At 44.2% G+C, this 21,200-nt stretch overlaps 1 protein-coding gene across 4 annotated transcripts in view; it reads left to right on the top strand.

Annotated features, from left to right (window-relative positions):
- Positions 1-1,625: 1,625 nt before the first annotated feature.
- LOC147606007 (transcription elongation factor SPT4 homolog 1-like) overlaps positions 1,626-21,200 on the top strand; it is a 43,496-nt gene continuing 23,921 nt past the window's right edge. The window contains exons 1-2 of one of the 4 annotated variants that reach the window (XM_086792702.1): positions 1,626-1,735; positions 2,238-2,364. In XM_086792702.1, coding sequence (XP_086648828.1) covers positions 2,269-2,364 — 96 coding nt within the window. In that variant the 5' untranslated portion in view covers positions 1,626-1,735; positions 2,238-2,268. Of the gene's footprint in view, positions 1,748-2,237; positions 2,365-21,200 lie in introns of all 4 variants that reach the window. The other 3 variants (XM_086792703.1, XM_086792704.1, XM_086792705.1) reach the window with 3 other exon arrangements.

Raw genomic sequence — 21,200 nt, 5'->3', positions numbered from 1 at the left:
CGCTTTTTAGCTCTACTTTGAAACGCTATCTGGTTTTTGTCGCAGGCTACTGAAGCGCGCGACCCACACATAACGGGTTTTGTGGGGTTGGTCTGCGCCCCCCCACCTCAACACACAGGCGTTTTCTTTGTAGCTATCAACGCAGAAAACAAAAAGAATTTTGCGCAACATTTGTAGCTATCAACGCAGAAAACAAAAAGAAAACAAAAAACAATTTTTGCTTACCTGCGATGCTCTTCTGTGTGTGACGGGAAGAGAGAATGAGAGAGAGAGAGAAAGAGTTCTTCCCTTCAAAAGTCTTGGCCCTCCTTCCTCCACACATTCCCTTGTGGAGATAAGGGTGAGGAGATTGTGGATGAAAACCACCGAGTGGGCTCCGGTCCCCCGTTCGCGCGCGGACTCTCACGATCCATTCGAACCATGCTCTGATACCAGTGTTAGATATCCGTAACGCCGCTACGGGCATTACCACGAGAGGGGACGGCCTCTGGCTCACCACCCAGCCATAGAGGAAGAATGAGGATTGCCCCTCATCCCCCAGGCTATATAGTGTGTGGCCTGCCGTCCACACTAGCCTGGCCGCCCATGACTCCGCATGGGCGTCCTCTCCCATTGAACCCCGGATATGGCCATCCGGTCTGCCGTCGGTCACAGGCATTACAGCCTACGTGACAATCTTTGTTCATTCAAAATGGGATTAACAAAGGGTTTTTACTTTTTATAAAAACTATCAACAATCTAGTTCAACTAATAGAATTGATGAGTTGGTAAGCTATTAATCTCTCTTCTTGCAGTTGTGGGTTTAGTTTTTTCTTTTGTGTTCCCTTGTGCTTGGCATAGAGAGGTGGGAAGGAAATTCAACAGGTGAATGTTGGTGGGTGCTCGAGCAAATGCATCAAAGCCATGTGGTTTATGGAAGTTTTTGCTCAAAATGTAGGAACCTTAAAAAAAAGAACAAGGGCATTTACCTTTTATCAAGGTTGCATTTGATGAGTTATGGACCATTTCTCTTTTATTTTTGTTGCATGTCATTGACCACACTACATGTCGCATGCTCTTGCACTCGATCACTAATCTGGTCATAGAGAATCACTAAAGTGGCACATGTGAGCATCCATTCACGACCATCCTCTTTTCCTCCATTCGCTTCTCCAGGCAGACGCTGAACTCGAAATGTCGAGTTGTCTAAATTTGATTAACACACCTTTCAAATTTACTGAAAGAGAGGTGCCTCTTTACATGCCTTGCATTGACTATGGTGTTGGCACATTGAGTTATAAAGGAGAAATGCCAAATTTTCAAGGGTAAAAAAAAGAAATTAAAAGCAAAGCTTTTTATGTGATTTATTGTATAAAAAATACTTCATTGGGAGGGATTTTGGATGTTTTTTTAGGTGCCATAATATCTCATGCATAGATAGATGCATATGTAGTTTATTGTATAAAAAATTCTTGATGTTGGATGTTTTTTTTCAAGGTGCCATAATATCTGATGCATATGAATGCACACTAATAAACTAGTTTTTGTAAGAATATAAATTTTTATAAATATATAAATATACAGTAAAAATATTTATATATATAACAAAAATCACATTTTTGTTATGTTTTTCTTCTTTGAAATATACGAATCAATATATAAATAATAAAAAGTTTCAGTATGAGAAGGTATACTTCCTTCTTCGCGACACTACTCACCTGCGTGCGTCTGCGGCTGTGCGTCTCTTGTTGCCATTGTGGGTTGCACTGTACTTATATTCTCTTTCTTTGCTTGCAATTCACTTCGATTTCTTTTGATTTCTAACATTATTTCCGGATTGTAATTTTGCCTGCTTTTGGTTTCAATTCTATCTCTACTAGGGGTTGCAACCATAGTCCAAATTTAGCCCTGTTTTTTGCACTCTAGGGAGTTAACGCAGACCTTCAAATCTGTGACATGCATTGGTATAATCTGATGCATGGAATTAATGTGATGTAATGCATTATTATACAAGATGATTACCAAAAAGTTGTAGAACACATGTGGTTTAATAAAGATGTTGATGTTATCTTACCCATAATCACACGATGGGATATTAATGTTAGCAAGCCCATGAGGACACATCATGAGATAAGCACATGTCAGCATTAATGACATACCCATGAGAACAGTCATACATGTTAATTCATTCATGAGCACATCAATGAGGTTGCTAACCAACCCATGAGCTCTTTCTTGTTGGTATATTGTGTATGCAGTTTAAACTTGGGTAATCTGGGGTTTTAGGCCATGGCAGGAGAGGGTGGTTCTGCGCAAGTTCCAACGAGCTTTGGAAGGGAGCTCAGAGCTTGTCTACGCTGTCGGCTTGTGAAGACCTATGACCAGGCATGCAGCTCCAAGAGCTTTCAAGCAAACGCTTGTTTTTAATATATTTAAGAAAAGTGACTTCTCTCATAATCAAGAGAAGCATAATTTGTTTCACATCCACACACACATCCCACCTACCCACCCACCTCACACAGACACACACACGCGCACGCACGCACGCACACACGTGTATGATGTTGATTTTGCACAATTATCATGTGACAAAATGATGTAAGGCTAGAGTATCCTATGCCTCGTCTGGCCTGCTGGCTGTCCAAACGGCTTGCCAAAGCTACTTGGACCTGGTCTCACAGTGTCTATGCGAAAGGGGTTTGTTTCGTTCAGCCCTTCCACATAGGCTATTTGTCAGCTTTCTTGGACCAAATGCTGGCTACGTGTCTGACGTTCTTTCCCATGTGAACTTCGGACATTCTCAGCTGCATTTCCTCCTGTGATAAGCTCACAAAAAAGGATGAGACTTGTCCGTGAAGTGGCCCTTATCAAACCATATGGTTTGCTAGATGCCCCTTGAATTTGAGAAGGTACTAAAAGCTCCTTTCATTAATATCCACATTGAACTGATGAAGAATCAATTGCTCGAGAACCAAAACTTCATCAAGACCTCTATCATCCACAACTTGGGCTCATCCATAGTTGTAATCCTATGTGTTTTACTCAAGTAGGCATTTAGAAACGTGCATATGTTATGTGCTCTCCTGTGATACTTTTTCAAATCTTTGGATTGCAAACATTTGGAAAATCATTTATGATTGGTCCGCAAAAGTTGATAGGACTTAATGTGAACTGTTAAGTAGCAGCTGTCACTTTCATGTCCACAAGTCAAATCAGGCCCGTGCACCGATGCCCTGCTCTTAGTCCGACACATAGGCACACACTTTGCCTGAAGCTTTTTGCTGCTGTTGGCATTTATGTGTCCCTTCTCACAATCACGCAATTGAACAATGCTTACAATTTTGGTCTTTTCAATCAATAATAAGTAGGGTTCCTTTGCAATTGATTTGGGCATTTATATGCTAAGAGTTTGAGGTTTTTCAGTTGTTGATTTCGGGGCTTGAGTTTCCACAATCAAATTTAGGCAGTTGAACTTGGGCCTTTTTCTACTGCTGAAAATTGAGACTTCTCTACATTTGACATTGGAAATTGGGCCTTTTTTACAGTTTTCAATAATTGATTTTGTTTGGGTCAATTATGAGTTTTTCCTAGATTTCAGCCTCTAACGTTCCTTTTATTTTGTTTATGAATAGGCTTTATGAAAACATATGCAAAAAGGTGGTCTAGAGGAACTTTAATGCACGATGTATGATTACCCAAGTATGATAGGATATCATACATTTTCATACTTATCACACTTTCAAACGTGTGAAGTATGATAAATATGATTGCAACTATGGGTTTGTCCTCATTGGACAGGGATACCATCTGCACATGCACACCTTAATCCAACTATAGAAAGGAGGTCTAGGGTCATTCTTTATTCATTTAAGCATGGAAAAGGCAAGTCCACACATGGATCAGCGGTTTCAGCTTTTGTAAAGCTTTGGAGGAGCACTTAGAAGCAAATACAGTTAGTGTAATGCATTGTAGCATTAATACACAGCATTCAAGTGTCCAGATCTACTCAAATTTGAACCATCATTGTATATACTTCATATCTTGGTAATATATAAAAGTAGATTAGGTAAATATTCTACTTCTCTCTAATTCTATGAGTAATCATTGTGCATGTGATTAGCATTAATGTGTATAGCTTAGCATTAATCATCTTTACTTATGCTTCCGCATAGTTAGCATGTTACACTATCCTTGGCGCATGGTACTCCACAAGATTCCTTGCATGGAACACTCGATGCATCATCCAATGATTGAAACACTGCATTATTGAGTTGCTTAATGATCTTAAGTGGACTCTCTTCATCTTCGGATTAAGTTTGGAAGAAACTTCCTCAAATTGCTTCAGATGGAATCTACAGATTGACCTAGTCACCTTTCTTGAAGGGGTCAGCTCCCGTGCATGAACCTGCTTGGTCTGAGTCTTCCATATCTCCTCATGAATATTCTTTAAACATCTTATCAAGATTGTACACCATGTGGTCTGCGCCATAATAATGTGTTGGAGTCTCCATTGCATTGGCCACGGGGTTCACAATTTGGATAACCATACACCATCCTCTTCGTCAGTACTTGAATTATGTTGTTGGTGGAATCACTCAACTAGAGGTAGAAATTCTTTCCAAAGTGATTGGTACTCTTGACAATAACATCTCAGCATGGTGATCATGCATGGAATGCTGAAACTGCGGTTACCTCACTTGTGCTTTCTGTGTCAACTAACTTTCAAGCTTGCCTCATGAGTGGCAGAGGTGGGAAGTGCTTGCAACAATGACAAGCAAGGAAAACTGGCCTACGAGCTTTCCTGTCACCATGCCCAAATTTCCTAGTTGAAATCTGGATTTTTAAAGGAAACTTGCTTAGCTGCTCCTCTAGGCTAAATCGGGTTATTGTAGGGCGCATGTAGGCTTGCATGTTCTGCACTAGGGGCTGCAGTGGAAGATGATGGGATTGGGGGCCTAATAATTCTTTCCAAAGTGTTTGGTACTCATGACAGTAACATAATGTATGCTCTTATGTGTGTGTGTGGGTGCGTGGGGGGTGTGTGTGTGTGGGAGCATATATTGATACCAATTTCTACACCCACTACTGGGCACTGATGACGTTAGTGGGCATGTTGTAGTATGTAGTCCATACTATGTATGATGGAGTTGATGGTTTATTCTCTTGTGGATGGCTACCATGAGGTTATAATTGCACTTTCTTATAAGGTGAATTTGGGCATGTTCCTTGATTCATCTAGGTATATATATCTCAACATGGTGATCATGCATGGAATGCTGAAACTACAAAGTTGCCTCACTTGTGCTCTCTGTGTCAATATGAGCAACTTTTTCTTCACCTTCCTTGTTGATTCTAGGTTTGCGCTAGCTGAAATCTGGATTCTCGAAGGGGTATTGCTTTGCTACTCCTTTGGGCGGAATGGGGTTATTGTAGGGTACGTGTGAGCTTGCATTTGTTGCTCTAGGGGCTGTTGGAGATGCAATCCACACCTCTAGAGAAAACCAGCTCACGTGGTGGTGAGACTGGGTTTGAATCTTGGCAAGTTGAGGTTTCTACAAATTGGATTACCGGAGGTCACCTAACACTTAAGGTTTTGGGGTATGGATGGCTAAATCAATTTGTGGAACACCTCAGTTAAGCGTGCTTGCGTAGGAACACAACTGGGATGGGTGACTTCCTGGGAAGTGGGAGGATCCATGTTTCCAACAGGGGCTGCTTTGAAGCCTTATGGCCCATAGGGCTGCCCCTTTGCCTACCTGCCTACATACAAAAGTAAGGATGCAGTAAGACTCTTAGCCCTAACACTGGTGTCCCAGGCAATAGTGAACACTCGGTACACCTCTATATCATTCTAGGGTGACTCGCAGTATGGATTAGCGCTGCTCCATGTGCGGGACTTGTATTGTAACTATTTGGCCCTCCTAGCGCCTTTTCACATGATGGAACATATGCCCGGACACATGGACAGGTTGATGAAAGCATGGGAATAGGAATCATAAAGTTGGCTCAGGAAAAAGCACCAGTTTTGGACAAAAAGCAAGAAAAGCAAAAAGTTAAACTTAGTTGACCGCAAGCCAAGGGTGCCATTGGAAAGAGGAGACTGAGCTGGATTGAAAAGCTGAAAGCCGCTTTTCCAAAAAGAAGCTCTAAGGCCAAAAAGCAAGGCCCTGAAAGTAAAAAGGCAATAAATCAAGAACTTTGGCAAAAGATGAGCAATATTTTATTATTACTAAAATATTAAAGTAAAAAGAGAAAAGCAAAGCATAAAGTATTGCTTTTGGCAAAAAGCAAGGCCCTCCCTAAGTATAAAAGAAGCTAGAGCACTCTTGTTTTGGGCATCAATCTTGTGGAGAGTAAGGAGACCCTCATCTTCATCTACTCGCCGCCGCCGCGGCCTTGTGCCACTCTCGGCTGCCGCCCAGCTCCGCCGCCGCTGCCACCACCGCTTGTGCAGCGTTGCCGCCTGTGCAGTGTGCCTGCCGCGCCGACAGCCACCAACGTTTTGTTAGACATCATCATCCCCTTGCTATTGGCTTCCTTGTGGTGTCCTATTTCAGCTTTTAGGGTTGACCATGTTAGCTAGAGGGGCTGGTCACCCCTCACATCATATTCCCAGCCTCCTCACATTTATTGCTCTATGCACTCTTTCATGGTATCAGAGTGCCGGTGACTTGCAGCATTAGTTGCTCCCTTCTCCTTCTTGCGTTTTTTTTTCTCAGATCTGCTGCTGGTCAGTTTGCCCTCTTCCAAGCGCTTCACTGTTGCAGTTTTGTGGTCAATCTTCATCAACATTTGTCCATGGGACTCCTGTAGTGCTGTCGGCTTGTTCTGTGCAGGGCAGCAGCAGTGTATTTGCTGCGTTTTTTCTCCTACAGGCTAGTTTGTTGATGTTGGTTGGTTGATCTAAGGCTTGGTGGTACCTTTCAAGATCTGCGATTTCAGATTCTGCCTTATCTACTGCCCCTTTCACTTCTGCGTTTTCAGATTTGCAGCCCTGTTTTGCTGCGTTTTCTGGACTGTTTCTGCTGATAGCTTTACCTTCACTTGGGCTTCGTCATTTGGACCCGAAGGTACCTTCTCTTGAGCGTTTTTTCCTCATCTGAGGTGTGGAAGCTGGTCGGCCTGTATTTTCAGGTTTGCAGCCTCTTTGTTGGCTGCGTTTTCTTCTCCAGTGGACACATATCACTTGCAGAGGGGGTTTTGTGTGGATTGTGGCTTTGGTGACAGTTTGGTACTTAAGGAGGACACTGAATTTTCTGATTTCAGTAAGCATTTTGCTGATTTTGGAGCTTCTATACCTGCATTCTGTTCCTGGCCTACACAGTTCCCCGGTTTCTTCATGTTCCTTGCCTTCTGTTGGCAGTGGAGTGCTGTTTTTTGTTGGACAGCAGTGTTTTGGCTGCGTTTTGCTTCCCAAAAGAGTTTTCTACACTCAGAGGGGGCCCATCTCCAGCTACTTCACTTGAGGATTAGTTTTGGGAGTTGTTTTGTATCTGTGGAGACTTTCTTCTGCGATTGGAGTTTGCAGGTTTTGGAGGAGAGTAGTTCTTTCTTGAAGAGAGTAGTGATCTTTTCAGAGATCTTGAGCAGAGTTTATTATGTCCGAGCCTATGTTCTTTGCAGTGTTTGTAGAGAAAGGAGGGTGTTTTGCCTGTGAGGTGTGATCCTTACACAGGGATCATTTGTTTGTTGCTGATTCTTGGGATCTGATTCTACTTATGGAAGAGTCTTCTGCTATCAGTGATGCTTTTGAGGACCTTGTTACCACTGCAGCTTATATTCCTACTTCCCTTCCTCATTGAGGAATCTTCCTTTGCCTCTGTTTGTGATGCTTCTGAGGATGCCTCTCCCTCCGCTAGTCCTGCATTTGGTTTGATGCGGCATGTAGGGTTGTTTTGGAGGATGGACTTTCGGATCCGGTGGGATGCCTTGGATCTGTGGTTGCTAGCCGTGCCTGGGACACAGTGGTACTTCCAGTGTTTTTTGGATTTGGGTCAAAATCAGGTTGGGCTTGTACCAGTTCGACGGCATCATTTTTCAGAGGGGGATGTGGAGTCCTTTCATCTGGCAACCCACCTCGGAGTGTGCTTGTGTACAGCATTGGGCAACTCATGGTACGGAGTTTGAGAAGATGGACCCCATCTTTTCTACAGAGTCTTTACATCTTGCGATGCCGACCTTTCCAGAGGATGCTTCTTTTCAGCGTTTGGCAACTCTTGTTACAGAGATTGAGCAGATGGACTCAGAGGGTTCCAGAGAGGAGCAACCTGCATCTCCCATGATTGATTATCTATAGGATTTGATCTTGTTTGGTTTTGAGTTTTTTCATACCTTCTCCAGGTTGGAAACACGACATTTGACTTCGGGGAGTGTTCTTACACTTGGAGTGGAACCATTATTTGGAGCAGCACAAAGCAGCCTACATCATAACATTAGCAGAGTACTGAGATTTTCAACAGTTTAGACAATTTCTCCAAGATGAAGAATTCCTTGCTTGGAGAGCCAAGAAGGAACAGGACCAAAGAAGAGCTCAAATGTTTGAAGATTTCACCAAGGATCGAGCCACCAAAGCCGAAGGATTTGAAGCTGCCAAAACCTATCTTCGGGCCAAAGGAGTCACCATTGCAGAGAATCTAGAGCTACTCGGTCTATTTCTCGTGGAGGAAACATGGAGGCTATCCCTAGGCCCGCTCTGTCCGATGTAGCTTCTTCGGGACAGGTAAAGTAAAGGAAGGCAAAGGAGCCTTCGTCAATTGGCAAGATGGACTTCAAACTGGAGAGAAGAGCGTGAAGTTTGATGCTCTTCATGGAAAGCGGGATACACAAAAAGCATTATCTTTTGTTAAACAGTTTGATACCGCTTTTGGAGGTGATGAATACTGCGAAATGTCAAAGCTTTGCATGGTACGCATGCATTTGAAAGACGTTGCCTTGAATTTGTGGCTAAAAGTAGTACAGGAAGGGACCGAGCCAAAGACATGGATTGACTTGAAGACTATGTTTAACAAAAAGTTTATACCCGCAAACTTTGAACCAAATCTGCAGAAGGAATGGGATGAGGTTGTTGGAGAATGCACAGGCGGAAGCATAAACAAAACAAGAGAGAGAGAGTGAGCAAAGGAGATGGAGAGAGTGGACAAGATCACCTTTTGTTAATAGCAACCAGTTTTACAATGGCAAGAACCAACAGAAGTGTTAAACAATGTGTAAGGGATTGGATGGATACAAGTGTCAAATCCCCATAGGATCTCCTCGTAGAACGCTCTTGGTACATGACTCGAAACCTGCAAACAAACCAAATAAACATGACGGGGGTGCAGGCCTGACTCACCTCCCAACCTTGACAGTCGTGGGCAAGCCCACAAGTCTTGGCTGTCCCCACCGAGCCACGAGCTGAGCTAACTAGATGGACGTACCGACCAATCTCTACCTCATGACGTCCCATACCGCCACGAAGCTACCCTTGCGGGCCTCGAGACTGCTGCCGGCCTCCGCTGCATGAAGCAGGTGCACGTCTGCACTAGATCCAGGCTCCTGACCATAGAGCTCTTACAAAGACACGCGAGACTCTATATGACTAATGACTAACCTTGGCCACCCTTTTATAGGCTCTTGGCCGGTCATTGGACGTCTACACTTGGGTGCCCGCCCGTCCATACTTGGGTGCCCGCCCGTTAGTCTATCCCTAACTCAGCCTGCCTAGCTCCAAGCTTCCCCAACCTCGAAGCTAGTCTTGTGTGCGTGTAGCACATGATAGATACACAGTGCACATGACATACTCCCCTTCCTCTAAGAGCTCACTCCTGAGCTCACTAAAAAGCCAGGGTAATCTCTCTGAAGAGTAGTCAATGTCTCCTATGTAGCGTCCTCCTCAACACGATCCTTCCACTTGATCTTGTATTCCGTGATAAGCGTATCACGCAATCTTCTTTCACGAAATCCAAGAATCTTTTCAGGTTCGTGTGGAACAAATGTCATGTCTTGACATCTATGATTTCTTGAGGAGTAACTAATTGGTCTGTTTCACCTAGTACTTAAGTCTACTGACATGAAATACAGGATGAACTTTCACATGAGAAGGCAAATCCAATTCATATGCAGCTGAACCAATCCGTCGTGTAATATGAAATGGTCCACAGTATCTAGGGGATAATTTCGGAGATCGACCTGTCCGTAAAGTCTCGGAATCTTTCGGAACTCGCAAATACACCATCGTTCCTTCAGAGAACTCTCTGGGTGAACGATGTCTATTAGAATAAAATCTGTCTCAGTCTTGAGCACTTCTAATAGATTTCTTCGCAACGTGTTACATTTCTTGCATATCTTGCAAAAAATTACGTGCTGCATTATGCTGAAGTCGTGAGAATCCCATTGTAACAGGTGATCTTGGTTGAAAACCATACATAAGCATGAAAGGACTAAAACCTGTACTCGTATGCTTAGTACTGTTATATGGAAATTCTAACATAGGAAGATAATGAACTCTATCTTTTGGATACATATGCTCGAAGCATATCCTCCAAAATCTGATTCACTCTTTCAGTCTGGCCATCAGATTGAGGATGATCTGAGAAACTCAAATTCAAAGTTGTTTCCAACTTCTCAAAAACAAGTTTCCAAAAATCACTCGTCGTAAACTTAGAGTCCCTATCATTCACTGACTATGTCCTGCGGTAACCGGTACAGTCTAAACAATTGCTCGATAAACTGCCTTGCTAATTGCGTAGCTGTAATGGTCTTCCAGGCTGGTAAAAATCTAGCCATTTTTGTCAAGCGATCTACCACAACCCAATAGAATCGTGGCCTTGATGTGTTCTTGGCAATCCGGTAATAAAATCCATGGAAATACTTTCCCATTTATTACCTGGGATTTGCAAAGGATGCAACAACCCAGCCTGTCTAAAACGTTCAGCTTTATTTGCTTGACAAACTTGATACTTGAGAACATAATCTTCTACATACCCTTTCATCTTTGGCCAATAAAAAGTGTGTTTCACTAGCGATAATGTCCTGTGTACCCCAGGGTGTCTAGCAGAAGGGGCGTCGTGACACTCCTTAAGAATCTTGGACCTAATGTTCGGGATCTGTGGTACACAAATTTTGTCATTACGGAATAGTAAACCATTCCGAATCATCCATTGGCCTCCTGCAGCCTGAATGGTAGGCTGCTCAGTCATTGGGTCTTGGTCAATCAATGAGCGCCTGTCTTGGATCTTCTGCCAAAATGGACCAAAATAAGTATCAGTCCTGCAAAGCCCTCTCAATGACTGAAATGAGTCAGTAGAAATCTCGGTGAACAACAAAGTATTCACATCTCTAATTCGACTAAGTGCATCTGCAACACTATTCATGGACCCTTTTCTATAACGAATCTCAGAATCAAAATCTTGCAAATTCAGCCCATCGAGCTTTCCTTCCTCTCAAATCATCCGCATCACACACATACTTGATTGACTGATGATCAGTCAATACCACAAACTTGGAGCCATATAAATAATGTCTCCAAACCTTGAGAGCATGAATCACAGTATAAAGCTCCTCCTCAAGGGTTGGCCAACGAGATTGAGTGTCGTCTAGCTTTTTACTTTCAAAAGCAGCAGGTCTACCATCTTGAAATAGAGCAGCCCCGATGGCATAGTCACTGCATCAGTTTCAAGAACATAAGGCCGACTAGGATCGGGTAATGCTAAGATAGGTGCTTCCTTGACTTTATCTTTCAAAAGTTTGAAGGCCATATCCAGATCGTTATTCCGAGTGATAGGCTGATTTGACTTACGTCCATGACCTTTCAACAAGTCGGTCATCGGTAGTGTGAGTTGAGAGTACTCCCGCATAGATTTCCGAAGAAAAACAACAAAACCGAGAAAAGAATGAAGTTGTTTCACTGTTCGCGGTATAGGCCAGGCCAGAACCTTCTGAACTCGGTCGTAGTCAATGCTCAATCCATCTCTAGTGATCTTGTGTTCCAAGTAAATGATGTCTGTCATGAAAAACTCACATTTACTTAATTTACCATATAGTCGATTCTGTCTTAAAATAGTTAAGACAATCGTGAGGTGTCTAACGTGATCCTCAAGAGTACGACTATATATCAAAATATCATCCAGGAACACAACCATAAATTTTTCCAAATGTTCACAAAAAAGATAGTTCATCATTTGCTGGAAAGTGGCTGGAGCATTGGTTAACCCAAAAGGTAATACGAGAAACTTGTAATGGCCATACCTAGTTCGAAAGAAGGTTCTTTCGACATGCCTTTCATGAATACGTATCTGGTGATAGCCAGTACATAAATCTATCTTCGTGAAATATTTCGCTCCTGCTAGCTGGTCAATCAGGTCATCTGATCTAGGGAGAGGATAACAGTTCTTAATTGTCAGCTTGTTCAATCTCTTATAATCTATACACATTCTCCAGGTGTTGTCCTTCTTTCTCCTAAGCAACACAGGTGTACCCCAAGGTGATTTACTTGGACGGATCTGGCCCATCCTCAAATAATCTTCGAGTTGTTTGGCCAACTCATCTTCCTCAGCTTGGCTTATCCTGTAAGGTGGAATACCAACAGGGTGAGCACCAGGGATTAGGTCAATACGATGATCTACTGCCCTTTCAGGTGGTAAATTCGATGGCAGTTCCTTAGGAAATACATCTTGAAACGAATCAAGTATCTTCTGTAATTCTTTACTTTCAAATACACTTAATTCATTGACATCCATAGAAGGTATGAGAAATGAAGAAAGTGGAATCAATACACAATGGAAAGCAGTATACAAAGAAGAATCCATTATATTGTCAAAATCAACTGTATTTACAAGAGGTCCCTGAGAGGGATGTATACAATCACCTAAGATACCATACTGGGTATTCCTATGTTCAAAAGAAAAAATATGACTAGACCAATCTATCTGGACTTGAAGAGTCTTAAACCACTCAATCCCTAATAACAAGTCTACATGTTCTAGGTGCATAATATAGCATTCCAGAGTATCTTTGTAGTCCTGAATCCGGATCGGTAGCGTCTCCACCTTTCGATCCCATACTTGCCAACCCGCAGGTAGGCGTACCTCATAGGTATGATCGTTGGGCGTTGCATCAAGACCCAATTTCTGCACAAGTTTGTAATTAACAAAGTTGTGTGAGCTGCCAAGGTCTAGAAGAATGTGGATTCCATGGCCATTCACTTCACCATAAACTCGGAGAAGATCATGCAAGCCAAGAACTTTAGAGTTGAACAGACAATCAGAACATGTACTAGGGCGAGAAAGTACAGGAAAAACTGACGTACCTGTCAAAGACAACTGGTTAGCTGCCTTTGGCTTGGGTCCTGCGTTGGTCTTTGCATCCTTTTGCTTCGGGCACTCATTACGCATATGTCCTTTTTCTTCGCAGATGAAGCAACGTCCGTTCTTCTTGAGCTTCAAAGCCTTAAGGAGACGTTTCTTCTTCGCTGGTGTCGAAGTTGAATTCTTCGAAGGTTGGTCCGAAGACTTTCCTTCAATCGTGCTAGCCATTGGTACGGAGAACTTCCTTTTGTGCTTGTTCCCTGCTCGGTAACGGGTTTGGACTTAGAAGAGACCATTGTATCATCATAGATATGAGCGGAGTGAATGGCTTCGTCCAAAGTTTTGCATTTGTTGTTTTTAACCTGTAAACGGTATGAGTCGGGTAAACCGGCTACGAAGAAACCCAAAAGAGTTGTGGAATCCATCTTCGTAGCTTTCATCTGCAAGTCCCTAAATTTTTGGAGATAGACCTCATAAGTGAGGTTCTGTGAGGTCATGGTCATGGTCATGGTCAAAGTAGTAAACCGGGCAACAACATCATAGTCATCCCTCTCCTTGAGGAATTCTTTCTTGAAGACGTCCTTCGAACTGTGCCCAAGTTGTTGGTTTAGGGTTGAGTTCCTTCCACCAAAGCAAAGCTTTGCCTGAGAGGAAACCTGCTGCTAATTGGATCTTTTTTCCATCGTCATATGGATGAAACTGGAAATGGACTTGCCACTTATGTAGCCAAGTGTCCACTATCTCCTTGGTACGCTGCTTTTGCTCGCCCCCAAACTGTTCCGAAGTAATATTGGGGCCTAAAGCAGATGCCAAGGTATCCATACCCGAAAGAGTAGATAGAGTAGTGGTTAACAAAGAGATGGAGTTCTGTAAAGCCTGCATCTGCGCGCTGATTTATGCTTGACGTTCCGAGGAAGAAGCTTCGAGAGCAACTTTAAACTCTTGGAAATCTGATTTTGACACATAATCGTCGAAAAGATCAGCATCGGTGGCTTCCGTAGCCGGCAGGTCTTCACATTCGAGAAAGGGCTCCAACTCGGATTCTTGGGTCGACATCTTGAAGAGGGCAAAGTGAGAGAATATTTATCTTGCACAAGGAGAGTGCTAGAGAACTTGAGAGCTTGAGAGCTTGAGAGAGGTGTGGCAAGAAGCCCGCTTAAGGGGAATATATAGGCTTCCCCAAAAGCTAACTTTAGCTTTTGCTTTTGTGTTTAAAAAAATAAAAAATAAAATAAAAATAAGAATAAAAAATTTAATATATTCTTTTAAAAAAAACATAGAAAACAAAGCATGAGTTTTGAACCCCTTTGCTAAGGTTTAGGAAAAAACGAAAGCAAGAGAAATGTGGCGTGGGTTTTTCGTTTAAAAAAAAAAAACGAAAGCTAAAAAAAAACTCCACGCTTCGTTTCGCTAATTCCTTCGCCGCCTTCTTGCCACCCGTCGGCCTGCGTGTACCCGCCTGCCTGTGAATAACGCCCGCTTGCAACCGCCTGCATACGGTTGTCGCCAGCGCTTGCGCACCTATGCCTGAGTACACTCGGATGTGCGAATAGTACCTGACTGCGCCTGCCTGCTTGGCGTGGCTGCCTATGCATACAATTGGCCGACTGCGCCTGTTTATACACGGCGCCCTACTGCTTGCGTGCGTGTACCTGTTGTAACAGCCTGCCTATGCTGCTGCCTGCGCACCTGCGCGCCTGCCTACGCATACAGCCCGACTGCCTGCAGGCCCGCCTGTCTATGTGTGCTTGTCCACTTGACTGCACAAGGCCAGTCACTTGCCTACATGTACAGCCATAAAGGCTGACTAGGCATAGATTTGTGTGGCTTTTCTATGTACATAAGGCTGCGCTACTTCTCTCTCTCTCTCTCTCTCTCTCTTACTTCTTCTCTTTCTCAAACTGTTTACATAGTTGAAAACACACACATCCAGCCTTCTTCTTTGAAAAGCAAACAACCCATAACAAGACCAAAATCCCCATCACCACGGGTTCCTATGATGAAAAAGCAACATGCTGAAATTGAAAAAACAGCAGTATGCACAGAAAAAACAGCAAGCTTCTCGAACTCATACCTTTCTTTTGACCTCATCTTCTCTACCTACCGACTTGCTCATTCATGAGGCTTGCTCTGATACCACTGTCAAATCCCCATAGGATCTCCTCGTAGAACGCTCCTGATACATGACTCGAAACTTGCAAACAAACCAAACAAACATGACGGGGGTGCAAGCTTGACTCACCTCCCAACCTTGACAGCCGTGGGCAAGCCCACAAGTCTTGGCTGTCCCCACCGAGCCACGAGCTGAGCTAACTAGATGGACGTACCGACCAATCTCTACCTCGTGACGTCCCATACCGCCACGAAGCTACCCTTGCGGGCCTCGAGACTGCTGTCGGCCTCGGCTGCATGAAGCAGGTGCACGTCTGCACTAGATCCAGGCTCCTGACCATAGAGCTCTCACAAAGACACGCGAGACTCTATATGACTAATGACTAACCTTGGCCACCCTTTTATAGGCTCTTGGCCGGTCATCAGGCGTCCACACTTGGGTGCTCGCCCGTCCATACTTGGGTGCCCGTCCGTTAGTCTATCCCTAACTCAGCTTGTCAATCAACCTGCCTAGCTCCAAGCTTCCCCAACCTCGAAGCTAGTCTTGTGTGCGTGTAGCACACGATAGATACACACTGTGCACATACTTGGGTGTCCGCCCGATGACCGGCCAAGAGCCTATCCCTTACTCAGCTCGTCAATCAGCCTGCCTAGCTCCAAGCTTCCCCAACCTCGAAGCTAGTCTTGTGTGCGTGTAGCACACGATAGATACACACTGTGCACATGACAACAAGTGACTATGAGGACCAGCTTTATATAGTGGCGATGTGACCTAGCCGACTACCTCTGGAAATAGGCCAACCTGTTCACGACTCACTACACGAGAAAATGGACAAAATACATAAAAGCCCATAAAATAGGCACAACCCCATAACACTGAGATGCACAAATTCTAACACCCCCTCTGCAGTGCATAGTGTGCAAGAGTCTGAAGAAGATAAGTTGATGAAGATGCAACCATGGACCCTTCAGCACCGTGAATACTGGAATCACCTTGGAGAGAGCACCCGCCAACCTATTTCCTCGAAACAAAATACCACCAAACAAAATGCCACCACGAACAGCAAGAAACTTTGCTTGGTTACGAATTCCCACACAAGTGTGCAGTGAACTCCAAGAATAGATGATGAGCTGCTAGATACACCGCATCCATAATCCCCAACGATGGATGGAAAACACATCACGTCTCAAAAGCCTCGAACAATGAACTTGGAACAGGTCCAGTTCATAATTTCTGCTACACCAAAGATAACCATGTCTTGCCAAATGTCTAATGCTGGGAACTCCGAATCACGATTCCCATGCACCAGTAAGTGGAGCTGCAATCAGCCCCCTCTCCCGCTCACAAGCCTCCTCTGGCTGGAAGCACATGGGGGGAACTGCATGTATACTAGAGAAGTACACCATCTTGGTCCTTCCGAGCCGGAAGCCCCTTGGGAGCCCTAGATGTGTTACTAGAGGAATCTGTATCATTGTCGTTTGTCGTGTCTTTGCCCTTCTTCTGAGATGAAGACTTGCCCTTGGTCTTGTTCTTCTTCTTGGACAAACAATCCTTGGACAGATGTCCTCTCTTCCCACAAGAGAAGCAATGACTCCGACCTTTCTTCGGAACTGTGGAAAGTACCTGGTTAGAACTGTTAAGAGACACCTTCATCTTACCCTGTGAGACTAGGGTGGACTCTTCCTCCAAGAGTAGGGAGCTAAGATCATCAAAATCCAACTGAGTGGTTGTGACCTGGCACCTCAAAGTTCGAGAAACCACATCATACTCCGGGGGGAGCTTAGTGAGGATAAGTGTAGCCAGCTGAGCAGAGGACAAAGCAGCACCCATCGCTAGTAACTGGTCATGGATAACCTTGGCCTTCATGAGGAACGACCGCATAGAACTGCTTGTAGGAAATAACAAACCGTAGAGTTGCCCTTGCAAAGTAATTGCCCTCATCGACAAATCTCGAGCAAAGAGATCCTCCAATTTAGACCATACATGATGAGCACTCGTGAGAGTTTGAACGACCGGTGAGACCTCTTGTGTGATGGTTTGCACAAGCATTGAATGTGCCTTCGAATCGCGATTCTCCCAGTCTTGTAATTCCGCAAGGAATTCATCCTCTTGATCCTGAGTCCACCACCTAGAGTTCTGAGGACGCTCGGGCTTCTTCTCACTGCCTTGAACAATCTCCCCCAAATTCTTGTGGATGAACCATATCCACATTTGCAGCTTCCAACGGGCATAGTTGGGTCCGTTCAACTTGTCATCCTTGTTCGTATAGGGGGGAGCCATATCCACAGCAACAAAGAACACAAATCTCAGCTCTCCAAAACTCCTCTCGAGTGCTTTCCAACGAAGCAAGGCACCATAACCAATCAGCCCCCTCTCAAATTTGAGAGAGAAAGAGGCTGGACAGCAGCAAAACAGTCCTTGAACCACCGAGAACCGACGTCTTGGTCAAAAAAAGACTGGAACAGTCCTCCAAATGCTGCCTCATATGGAGTCTTATGAATAGCTAAAGAAAAAGAGTCATTCAACACAGCTTGAACTAAAGGCAAAAATTGTCCCCACTTACCTTGTTGATCGTGGACATAACACTTGAGCACGTCGAACGCCAATTGATTGTAAATATCTGTCTGGTTGTCTATCTGTGGGTAAAATGCAGTGGAGAAATTTACCTTAGTACCAAAGTTACCAAATAACGTCCTCTAGAAATGATTGGTAAACTAGGCATCACGATTTGACACAATGGTCCTAGGTATGCCACCTATGGGGTACGAATGTCTGATGACAATCTAGCAACATCCTCGGTAGTAACGTTATCACTGCAAAGAATAAGCATAATAGGCTTGCTAAAATGATCAACAATAGTTAAACATCGCGTATTATGCTTACCCGGATTGGGAGGCAGATTCATCACAAAATCCATAGAGATATACTGAAAAGGTCCTTTGGGAATTGGCAATGGTTGTAATAACCTTACTTTCTTCCCACAGGGAGCTTTCACCTTTTGACAAATCAAATAGTGCTGCTGCACATGTGTGAACACATCTCACCTCATTCTGGGCCAGTAAAATTGCCTCTAACTTCTCCAAAGTCGAGTTCTTGTCCCTATGATTGCCAGTAATGGCATTGTGAGCATCATGGATAAGAGTTTCTTGAAATTGTTTCAAGACACATAGGCCAACTTTATAGAAAAGCCAACCATTGCGTATCAAGAAGTGGCATGTCCTATGGTGTCCGATGTCTATTCCCACTGAGTATTAAATTCCATAGAATCCGTGTACTTGTGCTTTATCTCTAGCTTGTACCAGCGAGATCCATCCATGTGGATTGGATGTGGGACACGGTTCCTTTCTTGCTGAGGGCATCGGCCATTGGGTTGGCCTTGCCTGGATTATGTCACCAAATTGCCAGAAAATCTGGCTCTAGCGGTGCTGTCGGTCACTTCAATTTGCGCTTGGCATCGTATGAAGCCAACGCAAAGCCTGGTGATGTGTGCGAACCTCAAAGTTGCGCCCATAGAGGAAGTGCTTCCAATGCTTTAGGGCATGTATCACTGCGAGGAGCTCTCGATCATAGACCGAGTAATTCTTTTTGGCAGGAATCAACTTATGGGACATGTAAGCGACTGGATGTCATTTTGTTGTAAGACCGCTCTAGTAGTGATGTTACTTGCATCATCAGTGATCACTTGGAATAGGTCATCCCATGAGACTAGTGCTAAGCAAGGAGCCTTAGATAATGCAACCTTAAGGTCCTTGAAAGCCTGTAATCCACGAGTGGTCATGTGAATACGTTGCCTTTGAGTCTCGACACCTTTGAGCAGATTAGTTAGAGTTGCCGAGACGTCAGAAAATTTGCCGATGTGGGTGGAAATGCGTGGCAAATTCCCACAAACGACCGAATATCATGTGTGTGGCAAACTCCATGTGACAAATGGGCATAGTTGTTTCTCGTACCAGTACGAACCCATTCGTACTGTACGGTTCGTACGGTACGAGTTTTTTTTTTCCCCACCCCCCCCTCCCCCATTTTTTTTTGGAATTTTTTTTTTCCAAATGCTTTAAAAAAAATATAGAAACCCTGCTTAACGAAGATCCCGAATGCCCGCAATACTTCGCAACTTTCATGTCCACTCAGTATTCCATATGGGGTTGTTGAGAGACCTAAAAAATCTGGCAAGGTAGACTGGTAGTGTACACTTGATTGGTAGGATGAGAGAATCTTGCTACATCACTCAGAGATCCTTGGTATAGGTAGGCTAGATAGTTAGATTCTCAAGTTATGTATGAGGGAGAAGATTTGGACATGGCCATTTTGATCTAGAGAGGAGTCCCTAAACCTATCACCCTAGATGCACTGCTCGTATTTGTGCAAGGATGGTCCCTTAGTCATAAACGCGCTACACTGGGAGACCTTTGGTATTGCATTACCTTTTTTGGAGACAATTGGGAGATCCAACTGGGAGAGACACATATCCATGTTCTAGTTCCTCAAGCACTGTAGACTCCTCCCCTCCCAACCTTCCCTCACATTCAAGCTTGAAGCTCCATAGGTTGTAAGTGTTAAAACAAAAACCGTATTTTATCGTACGGTATCCGAAAATTTCATATCGTACCAAAAATTCCCGTACGATATCGCCGTACCGTGACAACTATGCAAATGGGAAACGAGCGGCCTGTTCCCAACCCCAAGAACCCTAGTCTTCAGCCATCTGCTCAGGCCAGCTCTGCTCCTTACAAACACTCCCTACGGTTCCAAGATAGCCTCAAACACCAAGCCAAAGCAGTCCCAGAAAAACAGCTTCAAACAGTCCCCGAATCTGCCCCGCAGCAGCCCACTGTTTACAGCTTGTTCTGAGGGCAGGTGCCAGGAGAGAGAAGAAAACTCTGTAGCCAGCCCATACAAACCACCAAAGAAAGCAGCCGGACTAAAAGGGTATAATGAAACTGCTGTTATATGGCCTGTTTTGTACGAGGGAACCCAGAGGACAGCTCGTTGCTGTACGGCCAGTATAGAGAGAAAAACGCAGCTGTACTGTCAGTTTGGACAGCAGCCAGTGTAGAGAGAACACGCAGCTGTATGACCAGCTGCTGTCGGCCTGTTCCAAGGCAAGAGACAAATCCGAGGACAGCTCGTTGCTGTATGGCCAGCCCTCTGGAGCAACCAGTCGAGAGAGAGAAAACCAGCCTACTGTTGGCCAGCCTGAGGGCGACCAGCAGAAAGGAAAGAACCGTACTGTTGTTGACCTGTTCAAAGGTGAGGGAAGAGAGAGAGAGAGAGAAAGAAAGAAAGAAAGAAAGATATATTAACGTCTACAAGAGGCCAAAGTCGGCCTATGAGAAAAAATAATACAACTGTGTTCTTCCGGTCATCGGAAGAAAAGAAAGAAAAGAAAAAGTGTGCATGTGTCTGGATACAACTGTGAATCATCATGGATCGGTGGAGCCCATATACAAACAATATAAGGGGGGGTGGGGATGTGGATGGAGTGCTAAGGCAAGATGCATCTCTATATACAAGCATGCTATGCAGATCTATGTCTAACTCCATCCAGTGCCATAAGAGGGATCTAAGATATCATACATCGCCGATGTTGAGGCTGTGAATGGCGTGAACATGTACCCTGAGTCTGAATGAAAGCGAGCTAGCCTCTCCTGTGTCTCCATCTGGTGTCTCATTTGGATAGCTGCTATCTCTCGGTGACGGAGTCGGGGTGCTCTATGTCCAGTCTGTCTAGGTCTCCTCCTGGCTCTCAATTCCTCTGCTCTCTGTGCGGTCACCCCACGTGGTACATCAGCTGGCACTGGCATAGCTCTCTGGAAGAAATCTGT

Source organism: Cibotium barometz, chromosome 58 (assembly GCF_041138505.1).
Source record: "Cibotium barometz isolate CiBa-2024 chromosome 58, ASM4113850v1, whole genome shotgun sequence".
In the NCBI taxonomy this organism is placed as follows: domain Eukaryota; kingdom Viridiplantae; phylum Streptophyta; class Polypodiopsida; order Cyatheales; family Cibotiaceae; genus Cibotium; species Cibotium barometz.
This window is presented reverse-complemented; position numbering and strand designations above follow the sequence as displayed.